Source organism: Amblyraja radiata, unplaced genomic scaffold (genome assembly GCF_010909765.2).
Source record: "Amblyraja radiata isolate CabotCenter1 unplaced genomic scaffold, sAmbRad1.1.pri S135, whole genome shotgun sequence".
Lineage (NCBI taxonomy): Eukaryota > Metazoa > Chordata > Chondrichthyes > Rajiformes > Rajidae > Amblyraja > Amblyraja radiata.
The window spans coordinates 605,895-625,637 of record NW_022630121.1 but is presented as its reverse complement, the minus strand read 5'-3'; the positions used below and the strand labels follow the sequence as shown (position 1 = coordinate 625,637).

General features: G+C 46.6%; 1 protein-coding gene across 1 annotated transcript; it reads left to right on the top strand.

Moving 5' to 3' along the window:
- Nucleotides 1–1,913: 1,913 nt before the first annotated feature.
- On the top strand, nt 1,914–18,874 carry LOC116969254 (probable G-protein coupled receptor 83). Its single transcript, XM_033016144.1, has 2 exons — nt 1,914–1,951; nt 18,361–18,874. Exons 1-2 carry the CDS (start codon nt 1,914–1,916, stop codon nt 18,872–18,874), a joined length of 552 nt encoding a protein of 183 aa, XP_032872035.1.
- The last annotated feature ends 869 nt before the right edge of the window (nt 18,875–19,743 follow it).

Genomic DNA, 19,743 nt, shown 5'->3' with positions numbered 1-19,743 from the left:
CCTTCCCCTTCTCCCTCTCCCCCCTTTTCCCCTTCTCCCTCTCCCCCCTTCTCCCTCTCCCCCCTTCTCCCTCTCTTCTCTCGATCTCTCTCTCCCCTCTCTTCTCTCGATCTCTCTCTCCCTCTCTTCTCTTGATCTCTCTCTCTCTCCCTCCCTTCCCTCTCTCCCTCCCTTCCCTCTCTCCCTCCCTTACCTCTTCGTGAGAGTTGGCAGCTCTGCTATGCCTTGGGTCCAAAAGAGGATAGAAAGAAAATACTTAATGTTCTTTGTAAGAAGATTTTAATAAGCTCTTCTACATTTAAGGTAAATTGACATATTAGAGGCAAAAAGCATCTTCAATATACAGGTCTCTCCACACAACTGAAAACAATTGCATTTAAGTGATATATCATCCATTGTTCAGGCATGTAGTTATGATCATCTTTTTTCTTATTAGTTAATCCTAAATGATATCTCCTGTAATTTCAGATGTCAACAGTGGGTCCAGAATACTCGTCGACAAGATCTCCTGCACCGAACTGCAGAGTATTTGTCAAATAACTGCCGTCTTATGTACATTGTGTGAAATTGTGATTTGTTAACTGCACAAAACTAATGCAAATGGCGATATATTTATTATTGTATCTACGTTGGACATTTTGCTCTTTGGTGTCAGAACGCGGGGTGGGAGATTGCAACCTTCACGTGGTCCGCCCTGTTTCGACAAATGCAATCAACCCGGTGTGCACAGTCAAATAAGATCAAATAGAACAAGTTGTCCTACAACTTTAGGCTGTGCACGCCATACGCAAGAAGAAGAAGAAGAAGTAGTGTCAGAACGCAGTCTGAAGAAGGCTTCCGACCTGCAACGTCACCTATTCCTTTTCTCCAGAGATGGTGCCTGACCCACTGAGTTACTCCAGCATTTTGTGTCTATCTCTGTTTGGATTTGACTCGTGGGTGGAGATTGCGGCTGGTCTGGTGATCTAGAACGAGGGCCAAAGTCTCAGAATATGGGTCATGATATTTAGTAATGAGACAAGGAGCAGTTTCTTCACTCAAGGGCTGGGAATCTTGGAATTCTTGATCGCGTGAGATGGTGGAAGTCGAGTCCTTGAAAGGAGAGATATTTTTTTTCAAAACGAAAAGGATGAAGGATAATGGAGAGAATGTGGGAATAAGGTGTTGAGGTGCAGGATCAACAATTATCTTACTGATGGTGGTGTGAACTTAGATGGCTTATACTTGCTTTTATTTCTTACAGAGATACAGCGCGGAAACAGGCCCTTTGGCCCACTGCGTCCGCTTTGACCAGCGATCCCCGCACACTAACACCATCCTACACACACTAGGGACAATTTACACTTATACCAAGCCTACAAACCTGTATGTCTTTGGAGTGTGGGAGGAAACCGCAGTCATGGTGCGAAGTTGATTTGATTCATTATGCGGTGAAGATGATGTATTCATGCAGAATTGATTTGATGCCACGGACATGGCCACAGCTGCTGCCTTCAGAAAGGTCATCTTCCCCCAACAGTTTCTGAAATGTGTTACTGAGGGCAATGGCGACAGTACTGCCTGCACTGTGTGCCTCTTCCTTTGTCTTCCCTGTGGTCACAAAACTACCTGCAGCCTTCACTTTTTATAAATATAAAGAGCTTTCATTCAAACAAACACAAATACAGAATAATAATAAAATCAAGATTACCATTGGCAAGTTACAATCAAACAATTATCAAATTAAAATATTGTCAACTTCATCTCCAAACACTCGACTCCCCGTGGTGACCAGCGTTCACGGAAGGCCTCTAGACTCCTCATGGATACCGTTTGCTCCCTGTGCAGGGACACACGGTCATGGACGTACGCCCGTTAGAGGGTCAGGCAGTCGACTCGTGCAGAACCCTTGACTGCCCGCTGCTGGATCCGCGATGGCCATCTTGGCCAGGTCCAGGAGCAAACCGTCAGGGTGATGCCCCCTCCCTAACGACCCTACCCCCTCTACTGGGTGACCAAAGATCAGGAGTGTGGGGTTAAAGTGCAGCCAAAACTTGAGGAGCATCCCCTTCAGATAGTCAAACGGGCTGCATGTAGACATGGAACACGGTCTCTTCCTCGCTGCAGAAGTGACAGGCGGCTGGCGAGTCCATGAGCCAACATAAATATCTGTTACATGGCACAGCTCTGTGGCACATAACAGATGCCACCCCACACATTCTCCACCCCAGGACCCCAATGATGCAGCCTTCATCTCTTTTTTTATTTTGAAATCTTTTTATTTGAATTTCACATCAATTTGCATACATACAATGATAACAGACAGTGACACTTAAAGCATAATTGTGCAACAGTATGTAAGCAGAACTCAAAGCCCTTACCCGTACCCACCTTCAACCCACCCGAATCAGGTCGGAACCAAACGGGACAAACAACACTCACATACGTACACATCCACACAAATACGTAGAGATAAACAAAACAAAATGTACTGGGGGAAAAACAAAACAAAACCCCCCCACTATGAACAGTAAATAAGTAGGTAATTAAATAAATAAGTGTGGGGAGGGGGGGCTAAGGGGGGAGCAGCTGCAGTAAAGCAGGACAGTGATGGCAAGCACTCAGTCCTCTTCCGAATCTGGGGACAAGTTAAGAGATTTAACAAGTTCCAGGAAAGGGTTCCATGTGTCTAGGAATGTCTTGGTAGAGTCTTTGAGAGAGAACCTACGTTTTTCAAGCTTTAAATTGTAGAGCACCTCCTTAATCCAGCGGGCGTGTGTCGGGGAACAGGTGAGCCTCCAATTAAGCAAGATCAGTCTCCGGGCTAACAAGGTTGTAAAAGCTAGGACCCGCTTCAACGTAACAGAGAGGTTGGTGTTGGGAGGAATACCAAAAATGGCTGACAGTGGGTTTGGAGGAATAGTCTGGCCATAGGCTCTGCTTATCACCTCGAAAGCACTCCTCCAAAAGGCTGCTAGCTTAGGGCAAGACCAAAACATATGGCTATGGTTGGCAGGGGATTGATTACATCTGTTGCAGGTGTCCCTAACAGTGGTAAATTATAGATAATCTTGCATTTCTGTAGTGGACTTGTGAAGGACTTTGCATTGGATTAGGCCATGATGGGCACATATGGAGGAAGAATGGATCAAATCCAAGGCAGAATCCCATTGCTGGTCTGTTAGTTTCGTATTCAGCTCGCCCTCCCACACAGCTTTTAATGAGGTATGAGGTTTCAATATAACCGACCCTAACAAGTTATACAAAACAGTGTGTATGTATGCATATAAATTTATCCATATGTATGTGTGTATATGTATGTGTATATGTATGTATGTATGTGTATATATGTATGTGTGTATATATGTATGTGTATATATATGTATGTGTATAAATATATATATACAGGTGCACAACCTTTTATCCGAAAGCCTTGGGACCAGACACTTTTCGTAATTCAGAATTTGTCGGTCTTCGGAATGGAAATTTTTTAGCGTAGATTTCAATGGCTGGCTCAGTGGTAGAGTGCTCGGCTCATATCCGCAAGGTCGCGAGTTTGCGCCTTGATCCCGGCAGTAAACTCGGTCGCGAGTTTGAGTCTTCAATGTCGTTTTTTCTTGCAGAATAAATGTTTGTATGAAATGCAGTGTAGGAGAGGTGTACTGACTGTGTGGGCAGAACTTTGGAAGTGATTGCCCACCAGTCTAAAAAGCCGCTGTGTCTCCCTGTCCCTGGGATAGCAGGGGGCGATCAAACAGCACAATACCCCCCTCCCCCTCCAACTCCAGAGGAATCCACTCCCCGATGGGCCGCTACGGCGACAAGTGGCAGTTTGCCCACAGCCCGAGCTGCGCCCCCTCATCCGCCACCCCAAGAACAAGACGTACCTTGCACACCATCAGCTTCTTCCCCTACGTGTTCCTCTGGAGTTGGAGCGGGGCTGGGCTGGAGTTGCTGCTGGCTGTGGGTCTCTGGGATCTCCGTGCTTGCAGTGGGCCTGGGGGTCGGTGGGCGGCGGTGGGAGCTGTGGACCTACGGACCTCCCTCCGTGGAGCTAGCCAGCTTCGGAGCGTGGAGACTTGCGGGGGCGAGCTGCTGCGACCCGACTCCGGTGGAGGGTGACACCGGGAGCTCGCGGGTCCCCGGTGGGAGACCGCTTTGCGGGGCACCGGCAACGGCGACTTCTCCCGCCCGAATTACGGGGTTGAGAGCAAACATCATAGAGGTTGAGAGTGACCTGGAGGGGGGCCTTACAACGCCCGGCGCGGCTGTAAATTGCCGCGGACTTGCTAGCGCCCGCCGGGGGCTCCAACATCAAGACCGGGGCAGGGCCCTACATCTCCCGGCGTGGCTTTGAGTGGCCGCTCCCCGATGGGCCCCTACGACGCCCCGAGCTGCGCCCCGTCATCCGCAACCCAGGTTCCTCTGTAGTTGGAGTGAGGCTGGGCTGGGCTGCTGTTGGCTGTGGGTCTCTGGGATCTCCGTGCTTGCGGTGGGCCTGGTGGTCGGTGTCCAATTGGTCCTGGCACGGTCCTGCTGCAATCGCCGACGTGAAGACAGTGCAAAGCCCCCGCGCCGGTGCAATGGGCGGGGAGCTGGAGAGGGGATGGAAGGGGTCACACACATGGCCGGGAAGCAGAGGGGTGTAGGTGGGGTGATACTGAAGGGAGCGACAATCTGCTGCTGCCTGCCCCGCTGAGTTAAAAAGTTCCCACGCAAGACTCACGAAACACTGTATATCGTGAGTCTACCGTGGGAACTTTTTAATTCAGCGGGCAGGCAGCAGCATATTGTCAATTATTAACCCTCCCGCGCAATATACCCTCATCTTCTCTTTTATGAATGGGGATTTAGTTCCCCTTTCTTCGAGGACCGACCGGAGGTTCCGCTGTCACCTCTGCGGGCCGCCCTCGGTGAACGTTTTCAAGGACCTTTCTTCAAGGACCGAAAAAATGGCCGCTATTCGGAGGTTTTCGTTATTTGGATCTTCGGATAAAAGGTTGTGCACCTGTATATATATGCATATATTTATTATTACTATATAATTATATATATAATTGCCTTTATGGTTTATGTACATCATCTTACAAGACAAATGAATTAATAGTGATGATTTAAATCAAAGTTGCTTCTGATCCTTGAGAATAAACTTTATTATCTCTAACTTGCCTCTCACACAGACACATTCATATAAATATATAAAATATATATACGTTAAATTTAATTTTGTGCAGTGTGTGTTAAAGGGAAACTGCACAATACAATGCAAGGGAAACTACGCAAAGGAGGGGGCTGTTCCCGCTACAAGATACTCGAGGATCTTTGCTTTGGATCAATTATAGAGGAGCTCTATAATCTTTGCTTTGGATCACAGCGGGTGGATTACATACCGGAAGTCGCGTGTCGCTCAAAGAAATGGCGGCCGTGACGTTCCGTCACGTACTACACGTCAGTCCATTGGATTTCGGAGGAGTGGTCTATCTTGCTCCTCTATGATCTTTGATGGCAAGTACATTAAACGGAACTATGGTAAGCTGCAAACAGTACAGACAAAAAGGAGGCTTTGATTGCTGACAGCCGTCACAGATTTACTTGAAGCCTTCACTCAGAAAATTATTCCAAGCACTGAATTTACAGCCTGATCTTTGGATCCCCAGGATTGAGTGATGTCTTCCCTTATCGTATCTACATCTTTAATATTGAAGGGGAATTTAATAGTTACATAAGTTAACAAACTCTTTAATAAGATGCCACAAGGAGACAGTCAAAATAAGCTCAAGAACAATATACAAAGAGATTTTTTTTTTAATTGAAGTGCATTTCCATCAATGAAGGCAGTTTGCATTTGAGTTACCTCTATCTCTAATTAAATTTGCTTTGGGGATCTTTGAAAATGACAGATGCTGCCTAATTGTAGAATGGCTGCAAAATGACAGCAAAAAGCAGGTGAGAAAAATATGGGCAACTGGATATGGAGAGAAGCATGAATGGTAGCAATGTCCTCAAACTATTTAGAAACATAGAAAATAGGTGCAATAGTAGGCCATTCGGACCTACGAACCAGCACTCAATATGATCATGGCTGATCATCCAAAACCAGTACTCCGTACCTGCTTTTTCCCCATATCATTTGATTCTGTTAGCCCTAAGAGCTAAATCTAACCCTCTTGAAAACATCCAGTGAATTGACCTCTGCTGCCTTCTGTGGCAGAGAATTCCACTGATACCCAACTCTGGGTGAAAACGTTGTTCCTCATCTCAGTGCTAAATGGCCTACCCCTTATTCTTAAACTGTGACCCCTGGTTCTGGACTCCCCCAACATGGGGAACATTTTTCCTGCACCAATTCCTTAAGAATTGTATGTGTTTCTAAAATAATCCCTCTCATCCATCTAAATTTACCAGGAATAATTGATGATCCATCATGCATTTCCCCTGTGGATCAATTGCTGTTGACCTCATTATGAGCGACGACTTAAAAAAAATGCTTGAATACTCTCCCTCCCCTGGCTCAAACTTCCACCAATAAAACACTATTAAAACATTACATTTTCTACTGCCTGCAACATTTACTCCTGTAGTGATTTGCACAACCTCAATATGAAGTACAACACAGTACAACAAATGGATACAGTATGACACAATATATATATATATGACACAAAAAATATATAGTCCTCCTTGTGCCCCTAAACTTAATTGATATTTTATATTACGAGAGCTAAATAAAATTATGATGACAAACCAATTTTGCAATCAGAAAACCAACATCAACTTACACTAAAAAATTTGGCTGCGAAAAGTATTTTGATAATTGAACACTGTTCTTTGGGCAAAAGCCAAATTAATTCAGGATAAGAAAATCATTTGTAGGACTGTTTGTAATAAGGTGCTCATCTGAATATTAATATGTAACTGAAAAAAAAATCATTTTGAGATGAATTCAAATACTTTTTACATAAAGTGTAGTAAACCTGTTATGTTTTGGAATATTACAATTAAATCTAATAAGTAAAGAACATGGGATTTAGGAAGCCAAAACTAAAATAGTCTTATACTGAGACATGCATGCTGGTTCCTGATTACAGTCAACAAATAATTGTTCACAAGTTCATAAGTTATAGGAGCAGAATTGGGCCATTTGGCCCATCAAGTCTACTCTGCCATTCAATCATGGCAGATCTATTTTTCCCTCTCATCCCAATTGTCCTGCCTTCTCCCCATAACCCCAGACACACGTTCTAATCTGCCAATCTCTGCCTTAATTGTAACAGTTTTTGACTGAATGAAATCCACTGACAATTTACTCAAAAAGTGTTAAGATGTTTTCAGTTCAGTTATTCAAGTGTCAATTAAAAATTTACCATGAACTGGTATTCCTCACAGCTGAGTTGGGGTGAAAATTAAAATAGCTTTGATTTGCTGCACCATCTGGCTTCAAGGCTACTTTTACACTTAGTACAAGCTTTTGGAAGTTTCATCGATCTGTTGAGATTCAAGAGACAATCTAGTGTTTTCCTCCATTTAATTAAGAAATCACATCAATGTTTTATCTAAGTATTCTTTTTCTACACTGTAATTTCTGTTAGTTTCAAGGGCAGCAAAGGGCAGCGACTCCAATCCGATACTAATTTAGATGCGGAATTTACTTCCCTAAATGTCAATGATAAATTAAATTTGCCATGTTTGTCACATATACTCTGTTGGGGCACTCTTAATCTAAAGCACTCTGTAATATCTTAAGTTATACACGCTGATGATCTTCTTATCTACATCAACAACATTGCTGAAATGAAAAATAAATCTAAAAATCTAAATCTAAATAAAAATAAAAATAAATCTTCTGAATGTACAGTATATGGTAGATGCAGAGTACATTTCTTTAAACTTTATTTTAGTTTAGAGATACAGTGCAGAACCAGGCTCTTTGGTCCACCAAGTCCACACCAACCAGTGATCACCCCTTACACTAACACTATCCTACATAGTCGGGACAATTTACAATTTTACCAAAGCCAATTAACCTACAAACCTGTACGCCTTTGGAGTGTGGGAGGAAACTGAAGACCTCGGAAAAAACCCACATGGTCACGGGGAGAACACACAAACTCCATACAGTCAGCACCCGTAGTCAGGACCGAATCCAGGTCTCTGGCGCTACAATCGCTGTAAGGCAGCAACTCTTCTGCTGCGCCACCGGGCCACCCTATGTATTTTTAATTGTTTTTGTTCCCATGGAAGCTTATTACACATCAGTAGTCAATGGTTCAATGGTGCTTTTAATCCATGGGGTTGGGAGGGAGAGATAGATCTGCCATGATTGAATGGTGGAGTAGATTTGATGGGCCGAATGGCCTAATTCTGCTCCGATCACTTATGAACAATAGGTTGTGTGCTACTGAAGAGAGTGATTCATAATTTAAATTATGTAGCTTGTGTACACTGCAAAAGTGCCGCATTGATTCTTGATCATCAACTTGTCAAATGATAAATGCTCTTTGAATTGCATTCCTGCTTAAAACAGCAACAACAACAAAATACTTGATGGTCATTTGCGGATCTGAGAGCTGTAACCGTTACAAAATGTCAATCTAATTTCAATCAACAAGCCCATTTTCGGAAAACCATTCATGTTGCTTTACATAACAATTGATCTATGCCTGGGGCTGTCTTTCAAAGACCATTGTCAGGGTAATTGAGAATATGGAAACATAACAGTTAATGGATAAGTCTCTGAACCAGAGATGGATTTTTAGCTACGCACTGGAGACTGTACAATTTCCATGTGTTTTGTCAGTTTTATACCAGTTTTAGCATGATATCTGCCTGCATTGTTGCTGTGTCTCCATGCACACTGCATCAAGTAAATGTACTTTAGAAAGAAACTCTAGGCCAACGGATCAGCGGGACTGTAACCTCTAAACCATGGTTTAATTGCAAATACATTGACAAAGTAATACTGATGACAATGCATCTTTTCCTCTCTTGATTCAAGTCTCTGGATGCGATTTAAATGAAAGCACCAACATTTTAAATTCTGATCTGAGTGATCTTAGCTGCAGATAGATGCATTTTTAGAAGTTGGACTGGAGGTGGAAGAGATTTTTTAAAGGATTAGATTGATTTATGGGGCTTGGCCATATATTGTTTAGTTTAGTTTAGTTTGGAGATACAGCTTAGAAACAGGCCCTTCTGCCTGCCGAGTTCATGCCGACCAATGATCACCCCATACATTAGTTCTATCCTACACACTAAGAACAATTTACAGAAGCCAATTAACCTACAAACTTGCACATCTTTGGAGTGTGGGAGAAAACCAGAGGACCCAGGGAAATCCCATGTGGTCACAGGTAGAATGTACAAACTCTGTACAGACAATACCCATAGTTAGGATCGAACCCAAGTGGCTGGCGCTGTAAAGTGGCAACTCTACCACTGTGCCACTGTGCTGCCCTAAATTATATTTGGAGCATTTGCATAAGATGATGAAAGCAGTTCTGAAATCTATATTGTGGAAATTAATGATTGATCCACTCTTACTGCGTATTAGTATTATCAGAAATTAGTGTTTTAAGGTACAAAGAAAGGATGCAGAAAATGAATGCCAAGAGAATCAACCATGCAAAATGAGTGGTGTAACTGCAGCATATTACAACACATTGCAGGGAATGGGGTACATGTCATGTCCGATTAGTTTAACTTGGTTGTATGTTCAGGACAAACATTGTGGTGTGAAGGTACATAAAAATGCTGGAGAAACTCAGCGGGTGCAGCAGCATCTATGGAGCGAAGGAGATAGGTAACGTTTCAGGGCCGAAACCCTTCTTCAGACTGATAGGGGGTGGCGGGGAGAAGGAAGGAAAAAGGGGGGAGGAGGAGCCTGAGGGCTGGGGGATGGGAGGAGACAGCTCGAGGGCTAAGGAAGGGGAGGAGACAGCCAGGGCTAACAAAATTGGGAGAATTCAATGTTCATGCCCGCTGGATGCAGGCTCCACAAGCGGAAAATGAGATGCTGTTCCTCCAATTTCCGGTGTTGCTCACTCTGGCAATGGAGAAGACCCAGGACAGAGAGGTCGGATTGGGAATGGCAGGGGGAGTTGAAGTGCTGAGCCACCGGAAGTCAGGTAGGTTCTTGCGGACCGAGCGGAGGTGTTTGGCGAAACGATCGCCCAACCTCCGCATAGTCTCACCGATGTAGATCAGCTGACATCTAGAGCAGCGGATGCAGTAGATGAGGTTGGAGGAGATACAGGTGAACCTCTGTCGCACCTGGAATGACTACTTGGGCCCTTGAATGGAGTCAAGGAGGGAGGTAAAGGGACAGGTGTTGCATTTCTTGCGGTTGCAACGGAAAGTGCCCGGGGAGGGGGTGGTACGGGATGGAAGGGAAGAATTGACAAGGGAGTTGCGGAGGGAGCGGTCTTTGCGGAAGGCAGACATTGGGGGAGATGGGAAGATGTGGCGAGTGGTGGGGTCACGTTGGAGGTGGCCAAAATGACGTAGGATTATTTGTTGTATGTGACGGCTGGTGGGATGAAAGGTGAGGACCAGAGGGAGACTCTGCCCTTGTTGCGAGTGCGGGGATGGGGAGAGAGAGCAGTGTTGCGGGGTATGGATGAGACCCTGGTGTGAACCTCATCTATGGTGGAGGAGGGGAATCCCCATTCCCTGAAGAATGAGGACATTTCAGATGTCCTGGTGTGGAACGCCTCATCCTAGGAGCAGATGCGGCGTAGGCGGAGGAATTGGGAGTAGGGGATGGAGTCTTTACAGGGGGCAGGGTGGGAAGACGTGTAGTCCAGATAGCCATGTGAGTCAGTGGGTTTGTAATGTATGTCGGTCAGGAGTCTGTCCCCTGCGATGGAGATGGTGAGGTCAAGGAATGGTAGGGAAGTGTCGGAAATCGTCCAGGTGTATTGGAGTGCCGGATGGAAGTTGGTGCTGAAGTGGATGAAGTCAGTCAGTTGTGTGCGGGTGCAGGAGGTGGCACCAAAGCAGTCGTCAATGTAGCGGAGGTAGAGGTCGGGGATGGGGCCCTGGTGCGTCTCGAACAAGGATTGTTCAACGTACCCGACAAAGAGGCAGGCGTAGCTGGGGCCCATGCGTGTGCCCATAGCTACGCCTTGTGTTTGGAGGAAATGGGAGGAGTCAAACGTAGAGTTGTTGAGGGTGAGGACCAACTCCGCTAAGCGGAAGAGAGTGTCAGTGGCTGGGTATAGGTTGCTCCTCTGGTCGAGGAAGAACCGGAGGGTTTTGAGGCCATCCTGGTGGGGGATGGAGGTGTAGAGTGACTGGACGTCCATGGTGAAGATGAGGGGATGAGGGCCTAGAAAGTGGAATGCGCGGAGGCGGCGGAGAGTGTCTGAGGTGTCTAGAACATAGGTGGGAAGGGATTTGACCAGGGGAGATAGTATGGAGTCAAGGTATGTGGAGATGAGTTCGGTGGGGCACGAACAAGCAGAGACAATGGTTTACAGGGAGAGCCGGGTTTGTGGATTTTGGGGAGAAGGTAAAAACGGGCCGTGCGGGGCTGGGGAACGATGAGGTTGGAAGCTCGGTCGGGCAGGGCGTGGGAAGTTGATGAAGTCGGTGATGGTGCTAGAAATGGTGGCCTGGTGCTCGTCAGTGGGGTCATGGTCCAAGGGTAAGTAGGAGGAGGTGTCCGAGAGTTGGCGCGTGGCCTCAGCTTTGTAGAGATCGGCGCGCCAGACTACCACGGCACCTCCCTTGTCGGCTGGTTTGATGACCCAGTCTGGGTTTTTGCGGAGTGATTCGATGGCAGTGCGTTCAGAGGGGGAAAGATTGGAGTGAGACAGGGGAGTGGAGAAGTTGAAGGCGGTTGACGTCGCGGCGGCAGTTCTGAATGAAGAGTTCCAGAGCAGGGACTTTCTGAGGGGGGTTCCACGAGGAGGGGGTGCGTTGGAGACGGGAAAACGGGGTCATCATTAGGGGGCGAGGACTCCTTCCCATGGAAGTGCGCTGTGAGGCGGAGACGACGGTAGAAGCGCTCCAAGTCATGGTGGGCGCGGAACTCATTGAGATGGGGACGGAGGGGGACAAAGGTAAGACCTCTGCTGAGGACAGACCGTTGGGTGGGGGAGAGGGGGAGGTCGGGGGGGATGGTGAACACCCGGCAGGGGTGGGAGTTGGGGCCAGAGGAAGGCAGGTGGGTAGACTGGGGACGGGGCGATGTGTGGGGGGGTTGTGGGTGTTGGAGGAGTGGTGGGTGGTCAGGGGGTGGGGGGGGAGAGAGGGCTGTAAGGTGGGTGGGGAAGAGCGGGTGTGACATGGTTGGGGGGGGATGGGGGAGGGTCAGTGGAGCAGCCACTGAGGTTAGCACGGCTGGGCAGACGGGCGCTAGGACCCGATGGAGTTAAGTCCAGGAGAGTGGGAGTAAGCAGCGTGGAGGCTGCAGGCCCAGTGCAGAGTCCAGGCTCCAGGTAAGGCGACGGCTGTGGGTTGCTGGAGGGGGGTGGAGTGGCGCGGGTCAACGGACCCGATGGTCGGAGTCCAGTGGCGCGGGTCACCGGACCCGATGGTTGGAGTCCAGTGGTGGTTGAGTCGGGGTCCGCGGGCGATGCGTGGGTGGTCCCGGTGGGCGGACAATTCAGCTTGCTTATTTATGTATTGTATTTATTTACCTTTCTTGTACATCAGTGGAGCTGCACACTAAATCTCGTTGCACTGACGTGCAATGACAATAAAAGATATATTATTATTATTATATTAATAATCTTATGTTTCAATAAGATCCCCTGTCATCCTACTAAATTCCAGAGTATGCAAGCCCAGCTGCTCCATTTATTCAACATATGACTGTCCAGCCTTCCCAGGAATTAACTTTGTGAACCTCAATATTGTATAGACAATTTTCTACCCTGGAAAAAAGATTTGGAAAAAAGTCTACCCAATCAATGCCTCTCATGGTTTTATATATTTTCACTCAGCCTCACTTGCTCCGGAGAAAACAATCCTAGTCTGTCCAATGTCCCTTTACAGCTGATACATTTTGATCCGGTTATCATTCTGGTAAACCTCTTCTGCATCCTCACCAAAGCCTCCACATCCTCCCTGTAATGGGGCGACCAGAACTGCACACAATACTCAATAAGCAGACTATCCAAAGTTGTATAAAGATGCAACATCACGATCTGATTCTACGTAGAGTCATAGAGTTGAACAGCACTGTGGCGCAGTGGTACTGTAGCTGCTGACTCACAGCTCCAGAGACCCAGGATCAATCCTGACCTTGGGTGCTGTCTGTATGGGGTTTATACATCCTGCCTGTGACTGCGTGGGTTTCACCGAGTGCTCTTGTCCAAAAGACATTCAGGTTTGTAAAGTAATTTAGTTTATTCTCACGTGTACCGAGATACAGGATAAATGGATATGATTAGAGCAAGATAAAGTCCAGTAAAGTCTGATTAAACATAGCTGAGTTTAGTTTGGAGATACAGCGTGGAAACATGCCCATCTGCCCACCAAGTCCACACCGACCAGGCGAACCCCGCACATTAACCCCCTACACACACTAGAAGTCATTTACCTTTATACCAAGCCAATTAACCTACAAAGTGTACGTCTTTGGATGGAGCGTGGGAGAAAACAATCCAAGTCTGTCCAACGTCCATTTACAACTAATTCACTTTAATCCAGGTATCATTCTGGTCAACCTGCATCCTCTCCAAAGCCTCCACATCCTGCATATAAGTGGGTGACCAGAACTGCACACAATACGCAATAAGCAGACTAACCAACATTTTATAAAGGTGCAACATCACGACCTAATTCATACAGCATGGTGGCTCAGCGGTAGAGTAGCTGCCTCACAGCGCCAGAGATCCGGGGTTTCATCCTGACTACTGGTGCTGCCTGTACGGAGTTTGTAAGTTCTGCCTATGACCACGTGGGTTTTCCCCTGGTGCTCCGGTTTCCTCCCACACTCCAAAGACGTACAAGTTTGTAGATTAATTGGCTTTGGTAAAAATAGTAAATTGTCTCTAGTGTGTAGGATGGTGCTAGTGTATGTGGTTATCGCTGGTCGGCGTGGAGTCGGTGGGCTGAAGAGCCCGTTTCGGCGCTATATCTCTAAACCACACTAAATTAACTACAGCGTGGAAGCAGACTCTTCAGCCTACAGCGTGGAAGCAGGCCCTTCGGCCTAATTTGCACCGACCAACATGTCCTATCTACACTAGTCCCACCTGCCTGCATTTGTCCCATATCCCTCTAAACCTGTCCTATCCATGTACCTGTCTAAATGTTTCATAAACCTTGCAATAGATCCTGCCTCAACTATCTCCTCAGGAAGCATGTTCCATACCCTTCAGGTTCCTATTAAATCTTTCCCCCGGCACATACTCAATGCTTCTGATGAAGGGTCCTGCTTCATCTCATCACAGTGCATCTCTCCACAGACGCTGCCTGACCTGCCGAGGGTTTCTGTTATTATTTACCCACACCTTCTGTGATAAAAGGGTGACACGGTGGCACAGCAGTAGAGTTGTTGCCTTACAGCACATTCAGTGCCGGAGACCCGAGTTCCATCCTGACTACGGGTGCTGTCTGTACGAAGTTTGTACATTCACCCTGTGACTGGGTGGGTTTTCACCGAGATATTCGGTTTCCTCTCACACTCCAAAGACGTACAGGTTTGTGTTAATTGGTTTTCTATGAATATAAAATTGTCTCTAGTGTGTGTAGGATAGTGTTAATGTGCGGAGATTGCTGATTGGTGCAGACTCAGTGGGCCAAAGAGCCTGTTTCCGCGCTGTATCTCTAAAATTAAGTCTGCATTTTATTTTGTGTTTTCATTTCCAATTCTTGTTGTTTACTTGCAGGTGATTCTAAATCCTTTAAAGCCTCGCATGTCCCTCTCCAAAGGTATTTTATCTATCGTTAACATCTGGGCACTGGCGTCTTGTTTCTCTGCCTCACGCTATTTACCAGACGTTGTTTCACTACATGTACAGGTAAATGTTACTGAAATACCTCCCTTCCCCATCCCACTGCCCCTATCACTCATCCCAGCCTTGTGGAGTAGTGGGTTGATGTCTACAGCACTCTAGCTTCTGGGCCCAAAACATAGGTCACGGAGTCATATAGCGTGTATACAGGCCATTCAGCCCAACAGGTTCATGCTAACCATCCATATTAATCCCATTTACAAGATGTAGGGGTGGCACAGTGGCACAACGGTAGAGTTGCTGCCTTACAGCGCCAGAGACTCGGGTTTGATCCTCACTACAGGTGCTGACTGTACAGAGTTTGTATGTTCTCCCCGTGACCTGCGTGGGTTTTCTCTCGGTTAGTAGGTTAATTTGTTACGGTATAATTATGAATTATAAATCAAGCTAAACTCAAATTACAGTCATCCAGCGTGGAAATAGGCCCTTTGGCCCTTTGGCCCAACTTGCCCACACCGACCAACATGTCCCATCTAAACTAGACCCACCTGCCCTTATCACTCTACACCTATCCTATCCATGTACCTGTCCTAATCTTTCATTACCATCGTGATAGTACCTATCTCAACTACCTCCTCAATCAGCTCAATCTATACACCTACCATCCTTTTGCCGAAATGCTGCCTTGCAGCGCCTGAGGCCTGGGTGTGATGTTGGCTATGGATGCTGTCTGTACAGAGTTTGTATATTTAGGAAAGAACTGCAGATGCTGGTAAAATCGAGGATAGACACAAAATGCTGCAGAACTCAGCGGGTGAGGCAGCATCTATGGAGAGAAGAAATTTGCAGCGCTTCGGATTGAGACCATTCTTCAGACTGAAGCGTCACCAATTCCTTCTCTCCATGGAAACTGCCTCACCTGCTGAGTTACTCCAGCATTTTGTTTCTACCCAGAGAGAGTACGTACTCCCTGTGACTGCATGGGCTTTCTCCAGGTGCTCTGGTTCCCTCCTGCATCCCAAAGACGTGTAAGTTTGTAGGTTAATTGGCTTCAGTAATTGTAACTTGTCCTTGGTGTGTATGACCAAACTCGCAGAACTGGGTCTCTGCGCATCCCTCTGCAATTGGATCCTCGACTTCCTCATTCACAGACCACAGTTTGTTCGTATTGGTGGAAATGTGTCAGCCTCGATAACAATCAGCACAGGAGCACCTCAAGGCTGCGCGCTAAGCCCCCTGCTGTACTCACTCTATCCAAATGACTGCGTAGCCGGTCTCAGTGCGAATCCATCATCATGTTCGCTGAGGACACCACTGTTGTGGGACGTATCACTGATGGGGATGAGTCGGAGTATAGAAGAGAGATCGAGCAACTGTCCATATGCTGCCAGCACAATAACCTCGCCCTCAACACCAGCAAAACCAAGGAACTGATTGTGGACCTTGGAAAGAGTAGGATGGGGGCCCACAGCCCCGTTTATATCAATGGGTCGATGGTTGAAAGTGTCAAGAGCTTCAAATTCCTGGGCGTGCACATCTCTGAAGATCTTTCCTGGTCCGTAAACATTAATGCAATTATCAAGAAAGCTCATCAGAGCTTCTACTTCCTGAGAAGACTACGGGTTTGTCAAGGAGGACTCTCTCTAACTTCAACAGGTTCACAGTAGAGAGCATGCTGACCGGTTGCATCGTGGCTTGGTTCGGCAACTTGAGAGCCCTGGAAAGGAAAAGACTACAAAAAGTAGTAAACACTGCCCAGTCCATCATTGGCTCTGACCTTCCTTCCATCGAGGGGATTTATCACAGTCTCTGCCTCAAAAAGGCTGGCAGTATCATCAAAGACCCACAACATCCCGGCCACACACTCATCTCCCTGCTACCTTCAGGTAGAAGGTACAAGAGCCTGAAGACTGCAACAACCAGGTTCAGGAATAGCTACTTCCCCACAGTCATCAGGGTATTGAACCTGGCTCGGACAAAACTTTAATTATTAATAACCAATTATCTGTTATTTGCACTTTATGATTTTATTTATTCATGTGTGTATATATTTATATTATAGTATATGGACACATTGAGCTGTTTTGTAGTAAATGCCTACTATGTTCTGTGTGCTGAAGCAAAGCAAGAATTTCATTGTCCTATCAGGGACACATGACAATAAACTCACTTGAACTTGAACTTGACATTGCTAGGTGTACGGGGTGATCACTGGACAGCGTGGACTTGGTGGGAGCCAGTGGAAAGGGAAACGGGAGATAAAGATGGTGATATAGGGAGATATAGAATAAATTGAGTATAGGAGCAGGGAGGTTCTACTGCAGTTGTACAGGGTCTTGGTGAGACCACACCTGGAGTATTGCGTACAGTTTTGGTCTCCTAATCTGAGGAAGGACATTCTTGCCATAGAAGGAGTACAGAGAATGTTCATCAGACTGATTCCTGGGATGTCAGGACTTTCATAGGAAGAAAGACTGGATAGACTCGGTTTGTACTCGCTAGAATTTAGAATATTGAGGGGGTATCTTATAGAAACTTATAAAACTCTTAAGGGGTTGGACAGGCTAGATGCAGGAAGATTGTTCCCGATGTTGGGGAAGTCCAGAACAAGGGGTTACAGTTTAAGGATAAGGGGGAAATCTTTTAGGACCGAGATGGGAGAAACATTTTTCACACAGAGAGTGGTGAATCTCTGGAATTCTCTGCCACAGAAGGTAGTTGAGGCCAGTTCATTGGCTATATTTAAGAGGGAGTTAGATGTGGCCCTTGTGGCTAAAGGGATCAGCGGGTATGGAGAGAAGGCAGGTACAGGATACTGAGTTGGATGATCAGCCATGATTATATTGAATGGTGGTGCAGGCTCGGGGCCGAATGGCCTACTCCTGCACCTATTTTCTACGTTTCTATGTTTCTATGTTTCTAAATGAATGAAAGATATGCAAAAAAGTAACAATGATAAAGGAGACAGGCTACAGACACACCCTCCTCCCCTCTACCGCCTTTGGAATGTGGGTGGAAACCACAGCACCCGGAGAAAATCCATGTGGTCACGGGAAGATCGTGCAAACTCTGCACAAACAGCACCCATAGTCAGGATCGACCCCGGGTCTCTGTCGCTGTGAGGCATCAACTCTACCGCTGCGCCACCCTCTACAAAAAGGGGACCAGAACTGCACACAATAAAGTCAGTTCGAATCCCACAAATGTAGTTGTGGGAATTTGAATTCATCAAGTCTACTCTGCCATTCAATCATGTCTGATCTATCTTTACCTCTAAAACCCTTTCTTCTGCCTTATCCCCATAACCCCTGACACCCGTACTAATCAAGAATATAACTATCTCAGTCTTAGAAATATCCATTGGTTTTCCACAGAATTTTCCACAGAATTCCACAGATTCACCACCTCACCATTCTCCACACCCTCAACTCATGAAACCTCTAACCCGCTTTCTCCGCTTGTCCCTTCCTTCCAGAGACAAGATCATCAGGAGTCATTGCGTCCCCGCTTTTCCAAGGCCTTCAGAAGTCTTCAGGATGTGCATGGACAAGTCAACCTTCACACTGTTCTACGTCCTGCCGTTGGTGGTGATCACCGTAGCCTCCTCCGCGGTGAGCAAGAAGCTATTGGTGAGGGAAACCATTGGTGCCGTCACAGAAGCCGAGGCCGCCGCTCAACGCTGCAGGAAGAAGAGGACCATCAAGATGATCTTCATCATCATGGCCTTTACCCTCTGTTGGTTCCCCCTCAACGTCTACACCGTCCTGCTCATCGGCCAACGTGTCCAATTCAACAACACCCTCTACTTTACCTTCCACTGGGTGGCCGTGAGCAGCACCTGTTGGAACCCCTTCATCTACTGTTGGATGGACAACAGGTTCCGCTCCAACCTCATGACCCCCCTGGCCAAGTGTGGGGGGAGAAGGAGGAGAGGAGGCAAGATCCTGGCACTAAACGCGGCCAGCGGAGATGAGAGGCGATCGGGGTGAGATTGGAGGACAAGCCTGGCCCGTCCACGGAGAAAATGAGTTTCTACCTTGGTGGGCGCAGGGGTAACAATGGGGAGGTGAGTACAGTTTAGACTTTACAGATTCCACGTTGAAACTTGGTTTCATGTTCAGCCCAGGTATTATGGGCCAAGGCATCTATACCTGTGCTGTATTGTTCTATGTTTAGTTTAGTTTAGTTCAGTTTAGTTCAGTTTAGTTTAGTTTAGAGATATCAACGATCACAAGCGACCACCTAAAATTCTTAAAGGAATGGACAGGCTAGATGCAGGAAAAATGTTCCCCATGTTGAGGGAGTCCAGATCCAGGGGTCACAGTTTAAGAATATGGGGTCGGCCATTTAGTACTGAGTTGAGGAAAAACATTTTCTCCCAGAGAGTTGTGAATCTGTGGAATTCTCTGCCACAGAAGGCAGTGGAGGCCAATTCACTGGATGTTTTTGAAGAGAGAGTTAGATTTAGCTGTTAGGGCTTAAAGAATCAAGGGATATTGGGAAAAGCAGGAACGGGGGACTGATTTTAGATGATCAGGCATAATGATACTGCTGGCCTTGCTGAAGCAGCATGAGTTATAAATGGAGTCAATAGAAGGGAGGTTGGTTTGTGTGATGGTCTGGGCTGCGTCCACAATTCGCTGCAATTTCTTGCGGTCTTGGAAGGAGCTCTTTCCAAACTAAGAGATGATGTATCTGTAGAAGCTGGTGAGAGTTGTAGTGGCCATGCTAAACTTCCTAAGCTTTCTCAGGAAGGAGCAGCGATGGTGTGCTTTCTTGGTTGTTGGACCGATCACCGGGCAGGTGTTCAAAGTAAAGGGCCTGTCCCACTGTACGAGGTAATTCAAGAGTTGTCCCG

Coding starts and splice junctions, on each gene's coding strand:
- LOC116969254 (XM_033016144.1), top strand. CDS start 1,914: ATGGCCATCTTGGCCAGGTCCAGGAGCAAACCGTCAGG. Junction 1,952..18,360: donor TCCAGGAGCAAACCGTCAGG/GTGATGCCCCCT, acceptor CCTTCCTTCCAG/AGACAAGATCATCAGGAGTC.